This window comes from Macaca fascicularis, chromosome 20 (assembly GCF_037993035.2).
Source record: "Macaca fascicularis isolate 582-1 chromosome 20, T2T-MFA8v1.1".
NCBI lineage: Eukaryota > Metazoa > Chordata > Mammalia > Primates > Cercopithecidae > Macaca > Macaca fascicularis.
Genome location: NC_088394.1, coordinates 81,438,097 through 81,456,349, shown reverse-complemented (window position 1 = coordinate 81,456,349; position 18,253 = coordinate 81,438,097). Strand labels below are relative to the sequence as shown.

General features: G+C 54.8%; 1 protein-coding gene and 1 long non-coding RNA gene across 25 annotated transcripts in view; one reads left to right on the top strand and one right to left on the bottom strand.

Moving 5' to 3' along the window:
• Positions 1–18,253, bottom strand: part of GSE1 (Gse1 coiled-coil protein) — a 511,516-nt gene that overhangs the window by 120,569 nt on the left and 372,694 nt on the right. For 6 of the 24 annotated variants that reach the window (XM_005592696.5, XM_074027700.1, XM_074027697.1 and 3 more), the window contains exon 1: positions 563–2,095. The exons of the other annotated variants lie outside the window; for them this stretch is intronic. In XM_005592696.5, the coding sequence (XP_005592753.1) occupies positions 563–599 (37 nt within the window). In that variant the 5' untranslated portion in view covers positions 600–2,095. Of the gene's footprint in view, positions 1–562; positions 2,096–18,253 lie in introns of those variants that run through there. 24 annotated transcript variants of the gene reach the window in all.
• The window catches only part of LOC141409307 (uncharacterized), a 20,667-nt gene continuing 3,975 nt past the window's right edge, over positions 1,562–18,253 (top strand). The window contains exon 1 of the long non-coding RNA XR_012429198.1: positions 1,562–1,710. This is a non-coding gene — a long non-coding RNA (uncharacterized lncRNA). The remainder of the gene's footprint in view (positions 1,711–18,253) is intronic.

Sequence of the window (18,253 nt, the reverse complement as noted above, 5' to 3'; positions counted from 1 at the left end):
CCTGAGCTTCCCCGGCCCCCTCCTCCGACCTCGGCGGAACAAAACCTTCCAGGGAATCCCAGGCAGGAAGGGGGGCGGCGGGGGGGGGGGGCCGGCGAGCCACGCTCGCGCCGAGACCGCGCAAGGGGGTTGGCTGGAGGGAGAGGGAAATAAGCTCCAGGATTGGGGTGGGGGAGCATGCTACCCGATCGGGGCGGCCTGCAGGAAAGTAACTTCACACTCGGCGCTTAATTCACCTTGGAAGGTTTAAGTGCCTCGGCCGCTCGCTGCGCCGCCGCGGCGGAGCCGGCTCCGGGCAGACAAAAGGAGCGAGACGCGCAACCCCCGGCGGCGGCGCGGTGGGGGCGGCGGGCCGGGTGGGCGCTCCCAGCTGCACGTAGCCGCGCACACCGCGGGCTTGACCGCCGCTGGAGGATCCGAGGCCGCGCGCGTCCGCGGGAGGGACCGGCGGACCCAATGCCCCGACCCTGGCTCGGGGGTCTGGCGGAGGGGGGTCGGGTGAGGAAGGGTCCCGGGCGCGCCGGCGCCGCGCGGGACCCGGGGAGGCGCACGGCTAGCTTACCTGGTAAGTAATACAGAGGCGGCTTCAATCCAAACATGGTTCAAATTAGAATTCCATAGTGGCCAAAGAGGGATGAAGAAGGAAAATAATATTAAAACCCAGGAATGAACAAAAAGCACCGTTCAAGCCACGGCGCTCAAAAATGTCCAAAACAATAAAATAAAGGCAGAAGAGCGATCCTGAGAGCGACGAAAAAAAAAAAAAAATCAGTCTTTTTTTCCCCCCCAAGATGATCAAAAGGCTCTCTCTCCGACCAGCGCCCGGGCAATTTCGGCCACCTTGGCCCTGGCAGATCCACAATGAGGTAATTGACGACCAAGGACGGGCCGGAGCCTCCACGGCTGCCCGGGTGTCTTCGCCGCGTGTGTATTTTCTGCCTTTTGGACTTGAGATGCAAATAAAAAAAAAGGAGGGGGGAGCACGGCGGAGGGAAGCAGGCGGGGAAGAGGAGCGAGAGAAAAATAAAGGGGGGAGGTGAGGGTGATGAAATTGGGGGGTTAAGATCTTCAGGGATTACTCATTTGAAAGGAAAAGGGGGGGGGAGAATAAAAAAACAGCCCCCAAGACGTGCGAGTAGCAATCTCTCCTCCATTCAGCCATTTGAATGTCAAGGGCGAGGGTCAAGAGACCTGTTTCCAACAGGGTTTCACGTTCAGAACCAGAAGGAAAAAGGAAGGGGGGGCGGCGGGAGGGGGTATCTCTTGTTGCCAAGGAGAAATCGGCTTTGTTTTGTTTCCCCTTAGCTACTGGGTGAGGAGGGGCGGGGTGGCGGGGAGAGGAGGAGGGGGCGAGCGGGAGAGGGGAGAGCAGAAAATTAATACCCAAACAGCCAAGAAGTACTGAGGGGGAGATTTCTTCTCGTAAATAAAAGAGGCGGCGATTGCAAACAAGTCTCCGGCAGGAGAAAGCAGGCCGGGGAGCCGGATCCCCTCCCCCTCTCGCCACCAACACCCCTCCCCCCGTTTTTTGGTTATCTCCCTGGCCCGGCGTCCCACCACTGACTCAGAGAGAGGGGGTGGAAGGAGGAGGAGAAAGAACTCGCGGGGGCTCTGGCGCCTGGGCAGAAGGAGGCAGGAGGAGAGCGGGGAGGCGAGAGCGCACGGCGGTGGAGAGCCCCTCGATCAATTTTCATGCAAGAATCATTATCGGTAAATTGGAAAGCTGGCTGCCTGACAGCAGATTTGTCTCCCCTAATGAAAGCGAAAGGGTAGGGGCGCAGCGGCGGGCGGCTGAAGGCGGCGGCGGCGGCTCCTTCCGTCTCTACGCGGCATCTTCCAACAGCTCCATGCTTCGCAGGGCGATAATAATAGTTTCACTTGCGAGCTTCCCCCCGTGCGGCCGCCGAGCCGGGCGGCAGATCCATGCGGACGGGGAGCGGGGAGCAGGAAGCCGGGCTCGCCTCTCCAAACCCGGGGAGGGTGGCGCTGCCGAAGGCAGGGTGCTCCCCTTTGCGCCGAAGCGGGGGCCGTTTGCAAACAGTGGGCGGCTGCGGGCGCCGTTGGTCCCCACTCCGGCTGCCCAACTCCGCGCTCTGGCCGTCGGCCCGCCCGCCCGCCGGTCTTCCCTCCCTCCCCACCCACGATTGACAGCTGCGGGAGCCGGGAGTTCGCCCTCCGCCAGGACCCGGGAGGAGAATCCCCAAACCGTGACCCAGGACTCGGGGCTGCCTTTTGTGGAACCCACGCGGGGCTGCGGCAACGCACACGCTGGCTTGCCCTGGTGAGCTCCTCGGGCGAGCGGTTTCCCTCCTTTCTTTTCCTCTCACCCCTTACCCCGCACCCCACCCCTTAAAAATCCCTGTTGCAAGTGTAATCAAATGCTTGATAGCATCTCCCACACTCTCCCTGCACTGGTGCATTATCAGATCCGGGAAGGCATGCTTCCAGGCAAATAGGCCTAATAAATGCTATTACTGGGATTCTGCAAGCCCCGGCTGCACCATAGTAACGAGAGCCCCGGCTAATTTGGTTTAAGAAAACGATCAACTGCACAGAGACTGAGTGTGGAGCCTGTATCTCTCCTCCCCACGCCGCCTCCCTTTCACACCAGCTCAAGAAGGCCCCATGTGATAATTCCCCAAATCGAAGGGGAAAAAACCCTGCCGCCAAACCACATCCTGTGCGCTTATTGTCCAGCCCAGCGATTTTAAAGAGACAGGATCCATTTACCCACGTCCCCCGACCCGCCTCTTAAACGCACGCTGCAAAGCTGCCTCTTGATGTGACAATTTATTTTCAAGCCCTTTTACCTCCTGAGGGGCCCCTCGGTGGCACAACCAGCCGGAATCACGACTTGGTGACACTAAGGGGTCACCTTTTGACCCCAGATACAACCATGGTTTGAGGAGCAGACCTGAGCCCGCAGGTACGCACGGCGGGGCACCGCGGTCACGCCAGGCTTGGGTTCCTGCCAACGCTCTCCAACCACTGCGTAAATCAGGGGTCCCCAGCGGTAGCCCCGGGGTCCCTGCTAAATGCTGCGGCTTCAAATGACAGTTGAACTCCCGGAATAAGATACCCTAGAGAAAAGCTCCGGAGGGCAAATTGGAGGAGGTTGGGAGAGTGGGGGGAGCGGCGTGCCTTTTGACCTCTCCAAGCCACTTGCCAAACCTTCGCCTACCCCGCCAGAAAAATTCTTAAATGAGCTGGGCGGAGCGCTTGGAGCCAAGGGAGGGGTGGCGCTCCTCTCCGCCGCCGCCAGCGGCTCGGTGGCTGCGGCGTGCTGGCGGACGCCTTCCGCCGGGGCCCGGCCGCCTGGGGTGCGAGGAGCGTCTTTGAGTCCCCCAGCTCGCTGCTGCGCCCCGCCTGGCGCCCCCTGCCCCCGGGCGGCCGAGCGCACGCGGGCGCAGGGGAGGGCGCCAGAGCTGCTGACCTGGAGGAAACCGGCCGCTCGGGGCCGCCCGCGCCCGCCGCCAGCCTCTGGCTGCTCCGCCCCGCGCTGACCCTGGAGGTCGCGCCAGGCCCTCGGCGCCGGCGGCCCTTTGTTTCCGGAGCTGCGTGGCGGCGCGCTCTCTGCGCCTCCCCTTGCACCCGCCGCCGGCGGCGGCCTGGCAAACAGGGAAGCGGGGTTGGGGTCCAGCACCTGCCCTCCCTGCCCCCCCGCCCCCACCCTGCGCGCCCCGCCGGGCCTCCGGTCCCCCCTCCCACCCATTTATCACTCGCGAGCTGCACAATCTGCGCCCCTGGGGGGCGGGGGGGTGAGGAGCGGCCAGGACGCGGGTTAGACCAACCGGGTGAGCTACCGCCCACCCGCTAACCCCTCACAAATTGGAAAAATCTCCCATCTTACTTAGGGGAAAAAAAAAACCAAACTATTTTTAAAAGACCCTAAACTATCAGTTTCTGTTGTCATTCTTTTATTGGTTTTTAATTCTCCGGGATTACACGAACAACAGTAGTAATTAATACTAAACCTTCCTCTACTGTATATGCTAATGGCAGGAGCCATAAAAATTAATTTGCAAACATGTCATTACACAATAGCTGTACAGGCAATAAACCTGTAATTATGGGCCAATCACAGGCATGGTACAGAGGGAGGGGTGCTCCCCCAATCTGCTGGGTGCCCCCCTTCCCCTGCTCCAGTGGGGAAGAGGATGCCAGAAAGAAGCTTGCCTCCTGGGAGCCACCTGTGGAGAACGGGAAAGGGGTCTCTAGTCCAGAGCCCCCATCAGCCTGGCTTCCAGGCAAGAGAACTTGGAGACAGCCATCGAGGCCCTCCTGAGATTGAAATTGAGCGTGGTGGCCCGACGCAGTGGCTCACGCCTGTCATCCCAGCACTTTGGGAGGCCGAGACGGGTGGATTATGAGGTCAGGAGATCGAGACCATCCTGGCTAACATGGTGAAACCCTGTCTCTACTAAAAATACAAAAAAATTAGCGGGGCGTGGTGGCGGACACCTGTAGTCCCAGCTACTTGGGAGGCTGAGGCAGGAAAATGGCATGAACCCATGAGGCCGAGGTTGCAGTGAGCCGAGATCACGCCACTGCACTCCAGCCTGGGCGATAGAGCGAGATTCTGTCTCAAAAAAAAAAAAAAAAAAAAAAAGAAAAAGAAATTGAGCGCAGAGAGGCGACGCAGGGGCTTGGAGAGCTCCCCAGGCCTGGCTGGCGGTGGGTAGGCCAGACCAGAAAGGAGAGGGCCAGAGAAGAGTGGGCATGCTGGTGGGCCAGCTCCTGGCTGATCTAGTCAAAGGTAAACATCTCCCCCTAATAAGTATTTGAATGCCTGCGTCGAATTACCTTAAAATGCTCAGGCCAAGTCCTAATTGCTTTTAGCCACACCCTTGGGAAGGAGAGCTGTAAGATTCTAGTGATAGCCCAGCCTCCTTTGGCCCTGGATCTGGGCGTCTCAAAGTAGGTTAGTGACATTTCCTGGTGACAGGGACCTTTGTAAGGGAGGAAAATATGAGACCCACTATGGGAGGGTGGTTACACCACAGCTGCCGACCTGATGCCAAAACAGCTGAGAAATAGCAACCCCACTGTGCCCCCCGCCGGCCTCCCGGGCAGCTTTCCATTGAATGGCCGGGTTGTTTGCCACAATGTGGCTGAACAGGGTAGTGGGAAGGATTTTCCCCTTCCCACTGGCCCTTGTGGCTTGGCTGTGGTTTTTGGAACCCATCACTACAGCCATTCATTCCCAGGGGAGCCCCCCCCCCCGGCCTCTGAGGGTGCCTATGGCCTGGCTAGGGGTGACAGGGGCCACCAGTCTAGGCCACACCAGGACGGAGTGCCAGGTGCCCATGTGAGAAGGGCAGTGCTCTTCATAAGATTTCACCCCAGAAGGATTCTGTCCAAGGAAAGAATGCCTCTGTCTCTCTCCCACCCCCCCCCCCCCCCACTTCTCCGGAAAAGCCTGGTGGTGGCGATGCTCTCGGTCCCCATCCCTCCGCTCACCGCTGGGGAGGAATCGGACATTTATGGAAAAGAGGTAGGAAACTAGGCAGGCTGGACCACTCAGACCTGTGCCTCCAGGTAGCCCTTGTCAAAGGCTGGGGACGCCAAGGGGCAAACTCACCCCGCACCTTCCTGAGAAAGCCCTGCCCACGCTGCAAGCCCACCCAAGGTGAGAGGGAAGAATGGGCCCTAACAGCATAGGGCCATGTTCTGGACACAGCAGAAAAAGAGAGACAACTGCTTCATCTCTCAATGGGAGAAAAAAAGCCGGGGGCTGGGCTGCTTCCCAGGAGGTGGCATGTGGCCCGCCGGATCCCCACTCTGAAGAGGCAGGTCCCCTCCACCAGCTGCACCTTCAAAATGGAGGGTCCCCAGACTCCCTCTAGCGGGGCTGCCTTTGCCACAGCACGGAGACAGTCTAGCTGGCCAACAGAGTCAGCTGAGAGCAATAAAAATAGCGTCCCAGCACGTGCTGGGAAAACTGAGGCTGCAGGCTGGGGTCTGGAGTGCACGCGGCGGGGTACCTCGGCTGGCAGCTGTGCCCATGGGCATCTGGTGGCCCCCCAGGACCAGGCCACAGCCTCCCCCTCTGGAGAGGGGCACTGCTCCCCAGATTCCAGGAAAGGGAGGGGCGGGGAAGCTGCGTGGCTAACCTGGAATGACCCATCTGTCCTCGGGTGGGCAGCCTCCGTTTCCCTCTTTAGGGTAATAATACCAGCTGATGCTCCCGCGTGCTCAGTCTGTGCCAGCTGCTGTTCTGAGCACTTTTCCTGGATGGCGCATTAGATCCTCGTGACAATCTGGTTCAAGGTCACCATGAGTTCCATTTTCCAGATGAAGAACAGATAGGTCAAGCAGCTTGCCCAAGGACACACAGCCAGTGGGTGGCAGAGGTGGGGATGGAACCCAAGCTGGCTCCCAAGTGCATGTTCATTACCATCGGCAAAGGTTTGCAGTCAGACTTCAATTCCATCTCGCCCCACTGTCTGTGTGCCCTCGGGCAGTGACATCAACCTTTTGACCCTCAGTTTCCTTACCTGGAAAATGAGGCGAATCACCCCTGCTCTCCAGGAAGATGTGTGTAATGACACCGGTCCTGGCACACAGATACTCCATGAGCAGAGCAGCCATTAGCCCTGTCTTTCAGATAACAGTGGTAATAATGCTAATAGTAGCTCCCACTGATTGGGCCTCAGTGACCCGGGGCTCCACGATGCCTGCTTTCCTATGATGTCATCTTACTTGGGACCTGCCCCAGCATCCCCTCCCCCTTGAGATGGACACCACAATGGCCATCACCCACTTGTGTGCATGAAGATGCTGAGGCCCAGAGAAGTGAAGCCAGTCACCAAGGGCAACGGCATACAGGAAGGGGATACACCCTGTTTCTCTTTCTGTCTGGCTCTAGTCCTTAGGTCACTGGACCGTCTATGAACATTCCAAGTCTCAAGCAATCTGAGGTTGAAAGAAAAAAGGGAACCTCTGTCTAGTCACACCTCATGGTGACTTCTGCATATCCAGGTTTTGTTTTTACCTTCGCTTGGTGGGAATTACAGGGCACACCCCACCCACGTGTGCTGTCACATCTCAGAGCATTTAACCGGGATCCTGGGGCCGAGGTGTCCCCAGCCTGCCCCAGTGCAGGCAGAATGGTAATCTGCCAAAAGTGATGCCCACATAGCCAGGTGCAGCGCTTATACCCATAATTCCAACACTTTGGGAGGCCGAGGTGGAACGATTGCTTGAGCCCAGGAGATCAAGACCAGCCTGGACAACATAGTGGGATGCCGTCCCTACAAAAAATAAAAATGTTAGCCAGGTTTAGTGGTGTGTGTGCCTATAGTCCCAGCTACATGGGAAGCTGAGGCAGGATGATCTCTTGAGCCCAGGAAATGGGAGGCTGTAGTGAGCCGTGTTTGTGCCATTGCATTCCAGCCTAGGTGACAAAGCAAGACCCTGTCTCAAAAAAAAAAAAAAAAGAAGAAAAAAAAAAGAAAAAAGATACGTCTGCCTGGTACTGTGACTATGGCCTTATTTAGAAAGAGTCTGTGAAGATGTAATTAAAAATCTCCAGGCCAGGCGCGGTGGCTCACATCTGTAATCCCAGCACTTTGGGAGGCCGAGGAGGGCAGATCAGGAGGTCAAGAGATCGAGACCATCCTGGCCAAATGGTGAAACCCTGTCTCTACTAAAAATACAAAAATTAGCTGGGCGCGGTGGCAGGCGCCTGTAGTCCCAGCTACTCGGGAGGCTGAGGCAGGAGAATCGCCTGAACCCAGGAAGCGGAGGTTGCAGTGAGCCGAGATCGAGCCACTGCACTTCCAGCCTGTTGACCGAGTGAGACACTGTCTCAAGAAAAAAAAAGAATCCCTAGACCAGATCATCCTGGATTATTAGGGTGGGCCTAAACTCAATGGCAAAGGTCTTTATAATGAGAGGAACTATTTGCACCCCCACGTTTATCACAGCACTATTCACTATAGCCAAAATATGGAATCAACCTCGGTGTCCAACACAGACAAATGAATCTAGAGAATGTGGGACATACACGCAATGGAATACTACTCACCCGTAAAAAAGAGTGAAACCCTGTCATTTGCAGCAACACGTGTGGAATTGGAGATTCTTACATTAAATGAAACAGGCCAGACATAGAAAGGCAGACACTGCATGGTCTCACTAATATGTGGGAACTAAGAACGTGGATCTCATGAAGACAGAGGCGGGAGGGGTAGAGGGGAGGGCGGACAGAAGAGAAGTTGATTAATGGGTGCAAATATACAATTAGATAGAAATAAGACCTAGTTAAAAAATAAAAAAAAGATCTAGTTCTACAGATCAGTAGGGTGACTATAGTTCATAATAATCTATTGTACACTTCAAAATAGCTAGAATAATTCAAAATTTTTTTTTTTTTTTTTTTGAGATAGAATCTCGCCCTATCACCAGGCCAGAGTGCTGTGGCTCAAGCTTGTCTCACTGCAACCTCTGACTCCCCGGTTCAAGTGATTCTCCTGCCTCAGCCTCCAGAGTAGCTGGGATTACAGGCATGTGCCACCACACCCAGCTAATTTTTTTGTATTTTTAGTAGAGACGGTGTTTCACCATGTTGGCCAGGATGGTCTCGATCTCCTGACCTCGTGATCCATCCTCCTCGGCCTCCCAAAGTCCTGGGATTACAGGCATGAGCCACTGTGCCTGGCCTCAAATATTTCTAGAATAAAGAAAAGAAAAATATACCAAGTACACTGATTTTTTTTTTTTTTTTTTTTGAGACAGAGACTCATTCTTCACCCAGGCTGGAGTGCAGTGGTGTCAGCTCACCACAGCCTCCACCTCCAGGGTTCAAGTGATTCTCGTGCCTCAGCTTCCCAAGTAGCTGATTACAGGGACACGCCACCACGCCTGGCTAATTTTTGTAATTTTAGTAGAGACAGGGTTTTGCCATGTTGCCCAGGCTGGTCTCAAACTCCTAACTTCAGGTGATACACCCTCCCCGGCCTCCCAAAGTGCTGGGATTACAGGCATGAGCCACCACACCTAGCCCCAGTACACTAGTTTGATCTGTACAAATTACATAAATGTATTATCACATTAATTATATAAATTATTAAACTATCATATAACTCCAAAAACATGTTCTTAAAAAGAGGAACAGACAAAAGAGAAGACACACAAGAGACACGGCCACATGAAAATAGAGGCAGAAATTGGAGTGCTATGGCCACAAGCCGAGGGACGCCTGGAGCCCCCGGGTGCTGGAAGAGGCAGGAAGAAGCCGCCTGTGGGACCTCCGGAGGGAGCATGGCCCCACTGACACTTTGATTTCAGTTTCATTCCGTGAGAGAATACATTTCTGTTGTTTTAAGCTGCTACCCAGTTTGCAGTAATTTGTTATAGCAGCCACAGGAAGCTAATACATCCTGTCACTTCTGTCAAATGCCCTCTGTCCTATCGGCCCTGGGAAGCTCTGGGCAGTGTCCAAGTCTGGAAGCTGCATGCTTTGGGCCACAGCTGGGTCAAGCCATCCTTCAGGTGTGTCACAGGGACTCAGATTGAGATAAAGTGTCCTGAGGCCCTGGACAGGGGTGTGGTGAGGCTGCCTGCCCTCCACAAAACTCACGTCAGCACTCCACTGGGACCTGCCCGCCCTCTCATCTCACTACCTCGTGACACACATTTGCCAGCCAGGCTTTGGGTGGAAGACCGACCCCCCCGAGATCATCAGATGTGGCCATCTGCCCAGGGAAATAGCCCACCAGCCTTCCTGAGGGTCGACCTCTCACTGCTGGCCTTGCAGACGCCTGCAGGCCCCACAGGGCCAGGGGTGACAGTAACGACAAGAATCCCTGGTGGCCAGCTTCTTACCAAGCCATGCCCTTTCATCCCAGCCTCTAGGGCAATTGGGTGGGGCCAGGTGGCCAAGTTCTGGCCAAGAGAATGTGGTGGAAGGAATAACTGGCCACGTCCAGGCCTGGCCCGGAAGAGCTGCCTGTGCGAGCCTCTGTGTTTCCCTTCCTGGGTCTTTGTAATGGATACCTTCTCCCAGGATGACTCTGAGTACAGATACTGAAGCCAGCAACACCTCCATCAACTGATGCTCAGGGCAGAGGCCCCTGTTCTGGCTCCCCACCAATCCTACATTATGTGGGCATGTCCTTGAGAAATAAATATCTACTGTACAACTTATAATGCACCCCTGTGAAGTTCAGTCTCTTTGTTATGGGGGTTTGTGTGAGTTTAACTAACAACACAGGCCGGGCGGGATGGCTCATGCCTGTAATCCTAGCAATTTGAGAGGCTGAGGCAGGCAGATTACTTAGGCCACGAGTTCAAGACCAGCCTGGCCAACATGGTGAAACCCCACTTCTACTAAGAAATACAAAAATTAGTTGGGCATAGTGACGCATGTCTGTAATCCCAGCTACTCAGGAGGCTGAGGCAGGAGAATTGCTTGAACCCGGGAGGTGGAAGGTGTAGTAAGCTGAGATCAGGCCACTGTACTCTAGCCTGGACAACAGAGCTAGACTGTCTCAAGAAAAATAAAAATAACTAACGGCCGGGCATGGTGGCTCACGCCTGTAATTCCAGCACTTTGGGAGGCCAAGGCCAAGGTCAGGAGATAGAGACCATCCTGGCTAACACAGTGAAACCCTGTCTCTACTAAAAATACAAAAAATAATTAGCCAGGCGAGGTGGCGGGCGCCTGTACTCCCACCTACTTGCGAAGCTGAGGCAGGAGAATGGTGTGAACCCGGGAGGCGGAGTTTGCAGTGAGCCGAGGTCGCGCCACTGCACTCCAGCCTGGGCGACAGAGCGAGACTCTGTCTCAGAAAAACAAAAAACAAACATAAAAAACAAACAACAAATACCCGTAGGTCTCCTTTCCAGATGTTGACTTTCTGCTGAGTACTGTGCTACATGCTTTAAGTACATTATCTTGTTACATCTTCACAACAAAAGCAAGTCTATTATTATCCCCATTTTTTAGATGAAGAAACTGAAAAAGCCTAGAGAAGTGAAGTGATTTGCTCAAGGTCACACAGCCAGTAAGGAGCAATGCTCAGATTGGAACTCAGACAAGTCGGAAGCCAGGCCCTGTATTTTCAACTCTCTCCATGCGGCCTCCCTCATCTCTCTGTGGTAGGAGCTGGCAAAGACGCTTTACCCAGAAACCCTTCTTAATTAAAAGCAAAACAAACAAAAAACAGGAAGGGTAAGAACACTGCATCTGCAGCCTACATGCAAAACTGTGTGTCCGACCTCCAGTTGGGGCCTGCCCCTGGAGCAGGCTGCCAGCAAGCTCAGTATCTGGAAACTCTTTAAAATAATGGTTTTACAAGACAGAGGCAGCGATACGACAAAAGACCTTCCTTCCTATGACTACGGAGATGCCAGAGAAATCAGACAGCGACTGTGCTGGGGACTGCCCAGGCCACATAGTCATCCCTGTGAAGGGACCCTCTGCCTGTCCTCGAACGCCTCCTGGGACACAGACGGGCCACTTCTGGAGGGAGTCCATTCGTCATCTCAGACAGCCCTGGTTGTCAACATTCTGCATTGTGCAAAGCCAACAGAGCCCTGGCAAGAGCTGTTGGAAGGTGCCACAGAGGTCCCCCGAGGGGAGGAGAAATATGGGAATAAATGCGACTCAGAAGTCCCTGGACCAGCAGCTCACACCATCTGTGGACACCGTGACAGCGCGGGCACGGCTGGCCTCCTCACATCCTGCTCCGGTGCGGGCCTGCTCTGGCCGCGGTCCTGCTCTGCTGCGTGGGGGCAAACGGACAAGGCTTTCTTTTCCGCAAGCACTCCAGAGACCAGGCGAGGCCCTGCTCCAGGAAAACAGGCATTGTGAACAGCCCTTCCCACTGTCCCCTGCTGGGGTCTGCTGGGCAAGAAGTCACTGACAGGGTTGTAACTCTCCATTTGTGGATGACACACAGATCTCGCTGTCTCCTCCTGGGCCTAACTGGTTCAGGTCCATGTAGCCCTCTGGCCAAGAAGATGTGGTTTCTACGAGCAGCTTCATCCCTGCCTTTCCCCTCATGCTGGGTGCAAGCTTTTTAGTGCGACAGACCAGAGTGGGATGCCCGAGGGCCCTCTGTGTCCTTCTTTGCCTTTACCTTGAAAGAAATCTGGAGCCAGCCCCAGCCACTTCCTTTCCTATTGGTCTTCCTCGCCTGTTCTTTCTGGACTGTCCCCATGGCCTGAGCTGTCCTTTACTTGCCCTCCAGCGGGTCATGCCTGAACTGATGGGGCAATTCTCGATGTGTCCCCAGCATGGGGTATTCAGTAGAATGGCTCCTCTGTCCTGGCACTTACAAAGCATGGGCACGGCTCAAGGTCTCTCAGCCTCGGCACAACTGACATTGGGGGCCGGATGATTCTTTGCTGTGGGGGCTGTCCTGGGCATCGCAGGATGTTTAGCAGCATCCCTGGCCTTGACCCACAAGATGTCAATAGGACAGCACAGTTATGGCAATCAAAATATGTCTACAGGCTGGCAGGGTGGCTCACGCCTGTAATCCCAACACTGTGGGAAGCCGAGGTGGGTGGATCACTTGGGTCCAGGAGTTCAAGACCAGCCTGAGGAACGTGGCAAAAACCCATCTCTACAAAAAATACAATTAACTAGGTGTGGTGGTGCACGCCTGTAGTCCCAGCTACTTGGGAGGCTGAGGCAAGAGGATCGCTTCAGCTTGGGTGGCAGAGGTTGCAGTGAGCTGAGATCGTGCCACTGCCCTTCAGCCTAGATGACAGAGCAAGATATTGTCTCAAATTTAAAAAACGTTTCCAGATACGGCCAACTGTCGCAAGGAGCAAAACTGCCTCCGTAGAGAACCACTTACGTAGCCTAAATAATCCAGCCAGCACGCTGGGTGACACAAGTTTTAGACCTCCTTCTATGGCTGGCCTTGAGCCAACAGCTGCCCTCTCTTGGCCCCAGCTTTAGCACATACAAATTTAGAGGGGCTGAATGGGGTACTCTAGTCTTTTAGCTGTCTCAGATTCTCCAGTGCTGCTTAGAACCAATGGTTCCAAGATGGGGATAAGCTTGTGACTCAGGACAACAGGATCAGAAGGGAAGGGACCCAGGGTGTGCCCCCCAGCAGGGCTCATGCAAGAAACACAGGAAATGGGGTGTGGACTCTATGGGGTGGGCAACCCTGGTGCCTCTGGCATTTCAGTGTTTCTCCCTTTTCTCTGCAGTCCTCTTTCTCCCCAACCTAAACAAAACCTGCTCTGAAAAGAAATACCTACTATTAATCATTCACACACTAGCATGACTTAGCCTTGCCTCTGCTATCTCTACAGAATCCAGGCTGTGTCCCTGGTTGGGTCCATCTCCTAGCCCCTGGAACAGCTATAGGATGTATTTGGGAAAAGCAGGGCAAAGGAGACTTTTTTTTTTTTTTTTTTTTAAGATGGAGTCTTGCTCTGTCACCCAGGCTGGAGTGCAGTGGTGTGATCTCGGCTGACTGTAACTTCTGCTTCCTGGGTTCAAGCGATTCTCTTGCCTCAGCCTCCTGAGTAGCTAGGATTACAGGCGCCTGGCACAGCACCTGGCTAATTTTTGTATTTTTAGTAGAGACGGAGTTTCACCATGTTGGTCAGGCTGGTCTCGAACTCCTGACCGCGTGATCCACCCACCTTGGCCTCCCAAAGTGCTGGGATTACAGGCACGAGCCACCATGCCCGGCCACAAGGAGACATTCTTAAGTGCATTTACGCTAAAAACAGTGGCTTCCATTTCTAAGGTCACGTGATGAGGGAAACTACGGAGTACCCTGTATTGCAGGAGCTGCTACAGGGAGGGAGAAGCCCCAGCCTGGTGCTGGACTTGGTGGGAGGTCATTTGACTCAGAGGTATCATGGTGAAGAGGTGGGGCCAGCAGGGCCACCCACAAACCAGGTGCTGTGTGGACAGTCCCCCGGGCTTCACGACCATCAGTCTCATACGGCAAACACTAGCTTGTGCTGAGCTGAACACAGCACCAAGGCCAGAGCACTCTTAGTTAACAGTCACAATCCCAACCCATGTGTCCCAAAGAGAGCCTTTCCGGTTGTTTGTGGGGGTGGAGTAACCCAGAAGCATCTCCGCTTCAGCTCTTCACTGGGAGGCAGGCTGGCTGCGCCTGGGCAGAGCGAGACACACCTGTTCAGTTCTGCACAGCGGGGGCTTACGGGTGTGGGAGGGGATGCTGGGTCCCAGCACGGTTCTGCCCCTGTGGCAGGTGTAGCGTGGCTCTGGCCTTCTCTGGCCTTCAGTCTCTTCCTCTGTAGGATGCTTGGACGAAATGATCCCCCAGGCCCTCCAGCTCGGTGAGCCCATGATTAATAAAACTCAGACACACCATCTGCTCGCTCTGACATTTAAGAAACAGAACGGGTTTTCAAAGAGAAAGCTGCCCTGTGCAGCCTGCTCCCCGCCTTCGCCTGCTAATCCAAATGTGGGTTCACACCCTCCCCGCATCCCAACCCTGACTCTACAAATTCCAACATGCACACACACAATCACACGCAGAGCGCGCTCCCCCTCCTCCACCCAGAAGGTCAAAACCGGATGGGGTGGGGGTGGGGCAGGGCAGCTGAAGGCGAGGTCTGCCCTAATAAAACCCTGAAATGACTGACGTCTTCTGGGCCTCCCACCCTTTATACTGCCTTCTCCACCCCGAGGGTAAGGATGCATTTTGAAAACCACACGTCTCCAAACTTCACAACTCCCCTGATGCCGAGACAGCCTTCCCTCATGCTCAGCCCGTTCCCAGTGCTGGGGAGGGAGACTGCTCTCCCTTTCTGCAGATGGGAAAAGTCAGCCCAAGGTCACACCAAGGACAAGCAGCGAGGCAGGGACGCGGCTCCTGACAGAGTACACGCATGTGGAATGTTCTGTGCCATGCAGGGCCCTTTCCCCTGCAATGCTCATCAACACCATCCCCACCGCTCTGTCCTCCAGACAGCCCTTCACCATGCACCGCGGCTTTGCCTCTTATGCGACGACTCAGAAACAGGACCTCAGGCCCACTCCGATCCCAGGCACAGAAGCAAACCCTCTGTGCTATGCCCATGGCCCTGCCTTCTCCACGGAGTGGCTGGCAATTGTAAGCCCTTAAGGCCAGGCCCAGAGGAGGGTAGTGGGGGACAGTGTGGGCCCCCAGGTGAGACTCTCCCACCAGCTAGAGGGTTTTCACTAGGCCCAGGAGCTGAGCCGGGGCGGTGGGGACACGGTCAGGACAGTGAGGCCTGTGCCAGCCAGGTGCCTGCTGTGTGGCTTCCTCCAGGTACCCAAGCTCTGCCTCTGGCAGGGAACAGTGGAGAAAGTCCCTCGGGAAGGCCCTAGCCTAGGGCCTGGCACTCTTTGTTGACTGAGTCTTGGTCACCCCCAACTCAAGCTGTCCTCTTGCGGCTGGCAGCCCTCCTGGGGAACCCCCAGGTGGTCAGCTCTCACCGTCCCAGCCTTGGCCTATGGGCCTCACCGGCTGGCTTCTAGACTCTTCCTCCATGCTGGTCTCCTCCTGAACATCCATGCAGCTGCCTACTCCCACCCTGACCTCCCTAGACAAAATGCCTGCTGCTTCCCACCATTCTCCCTGTCAGGCACAGCCCCCAGACCCTCCTCTCAGGCTCTGTCTCAGCCCCTACCCCCATCCCCGCCACACCACCCTGCTTGGAGAAGTGGCCTGAGTGTTTCTCATAATGACCAGTAAAAGCAACCCAAAAGAACTAAATAAGAATGTACACTGGACTTCTTTTTTTTTTGAGACAGGGTCTCACTCTATTGCTCAGGCCGGAGTGCAGTGGTGCAATCACAGCTCACTGCAGCCTCAAACTCCTGGGCTCAAGGGATCCTCCTGCCTCAGCCTCCCTAGTATCAGGGACTACAGGCCCATGCCACTTCACCTGGCTAATTTTTTGTACAAACAGGTCTCACCACATTGCCCAGGCTGGTCTCAAACTCCTGGGCTCAAGTGATCCTACCTCAGCCTCCCATCAAGAGCTGGGATTACAGTTGTGAGCCAGCACACCTGGGTACCTCCAGCACCAAAGAGCTGTCAAGACTAGAAGGAATCACCATGCCAAAAGCAATGAGAACAGGAAACCCTCAAGGTGACCTAGCTCAGAGGCCACATTTGCCCCAAGAGCATCTACAGGTCCGAGGAAATTTGAATTTCTGTTTTTATGGCCTTGAGAGTTGGGGGGAACACAAAACCAGGCCTCAGGCACTTTGCACAAGTTGGGGGGTCTGATTGGAGACCCTCCCCACAATAAGCTGGGACTCCAAAGAACTACCTATTCCGTGTGAGTGACAGGCAAGTCGACCAGCCCCTGTGCGAAAGGACAGGCAGCGCGGAATCTCTAGTGCTGCCCAATGAACATCGAGGCCTGAACTGGATGAAGGGGGTCCAAAGCCGTGTCTCTAGGCACCTGCCAGACATGCAAGTCCTCCTGAAGAAAAGCACCTTCATTCTGAGCTTCGAAGTATGCCTACGAGAATGTTTCAAATACAATGAGCTGTACACAATCGAAAATATCCAGGCACACAAGAAACCACACTTCCCAGTTGAGAATCAGCAGCCACAACAGCTGACAGAAGCAGACCTGCAGTGACTTTGGAAGTTGGAATTACAGGTACCCGCTCAACAACCCTGCTGACTTCAATATAAAATAAAAGACAAGCCTGCAGCTGTCTGCAGAGAAGAGGAAACCCTAACAAGAGAAGTGGCACAGTCTAACCTCTCACCGGAACGTAGTCCCCATGAGGGCCAAGACTCCTTTGTTCCCTGCCATGACCCCTAGAGCAATGACCTGCCCACATGGGAGCTCAGTAGCAAACGAACTAAATGAACACACTGGACTAAGGCCTTCAAGGAGGGGACAGGGCAGCCATCCGCCTGTTCTGGGCGAGCCTGGTGAATCATTCTAGTCAGTGAGCAGATAGGTGAGAGGAGATGATTAACCCCAAATTTCCCTTCAACGTGACATTTCTCTGTGTGAATGCAGGCACTAATGAAAAAACAAACCCAGCCACAGAACGGCCTCCACAGTGGAGAAAAACAACCCAGAGGTGTAATGACTATTGCAAAAAGCTGAATCCTTTAGGCCAAAACAAGCACCCCCCACCGTTATAATTTCGAGTTCTCCATTCTTTATTACAGCTCATAGGCTTGGCTTGAGAAGCCTGTACCAGGGATTCTTTCTGTGGGGGCAATTTTGGTGCCTGCAATTAGCTGAACAGGCAGCTTTTGTCCCTGCTAAAGCACTCAATTGCAGGTGTAATTAGGTTCCCTCACCCCTGAAATCTGCAGAGAGCCGCCCGCCTTGACTAACTGCACCCACAATTAAGTGCTTACGGGCATGTGGCTGGAGCCGGGAAACATGTGCACACAGCTAATAGCAGGGGCACCAAGCAGGTTTGCAAAAATAGACACTGCGGTGGAGAGATCCAGGCTTTTTGCATTTGTTGTTCAAACGGCTCTGTCCAGCTGGGAATAACGAGGAAAGACAAACACACCAATTAGGCTAGGTCCATACATAAATAAACTGCACAGCTCCTTAATTAAGACACTTACAGGAGTGGGCAAAGCTGTGTGGAGGCAGGGGAAGGTGAGCCATGCCCTGTGGGGCTGGCACTGTGCAGGGGCACCGGCCTTGAAGAGCACCCAGAGCGGATGCCATGGTGGCCGAGATGGCGGAGTCAGGGGCAGACCCGCTCCTGGTGAACACAGCTGTGGGCCACTCCAGCCAAGGGATACTGAGGCGGGTGGGGGAGATTTGGGGTCTGGAGAGGGACTGGTGGGATATGGGGAGGAGCCCCACAGGTCCTCCAGGGCAAGATGGAGGTTAAGGCAGCAAAGGAAACGAAGGTGGCTTAAATCCTGTGTGTCCAGAGAACGGCAGTGGGGCACCGAGCCTGCTCCTGGATCCTTTTCCCAGAGCTGGTTGGTCTGGTGGGTGACCTCCTCCCTACAAGCAGCAGTACCTGCCCTCTCCTCCTCCACTTCCTCCCCACAGGGGCCTCTGAAGGTGGCAAGTCCCCAATGAAACCACCTGCTGGCTTCCAAGGCCGGCTCCCCCAGGGCACCTTTAGTTGAGACCCAGGTCCTTATCAAGTTCCCTGGCTACAAGCACAGTCAGAGAAAAGAAAGGACGCATGGGGCCAGCGATGAAGACGGTAATGCCAGGAAGTGAAAGGCCGCCGGGGACTGAGGGGAATCGGTGTATTTCTGCTTCCCAGCACCCCCAAGCTTGTAAACTCCCTGCCGCACTGCTGTATTGCTTCTCAACAAGA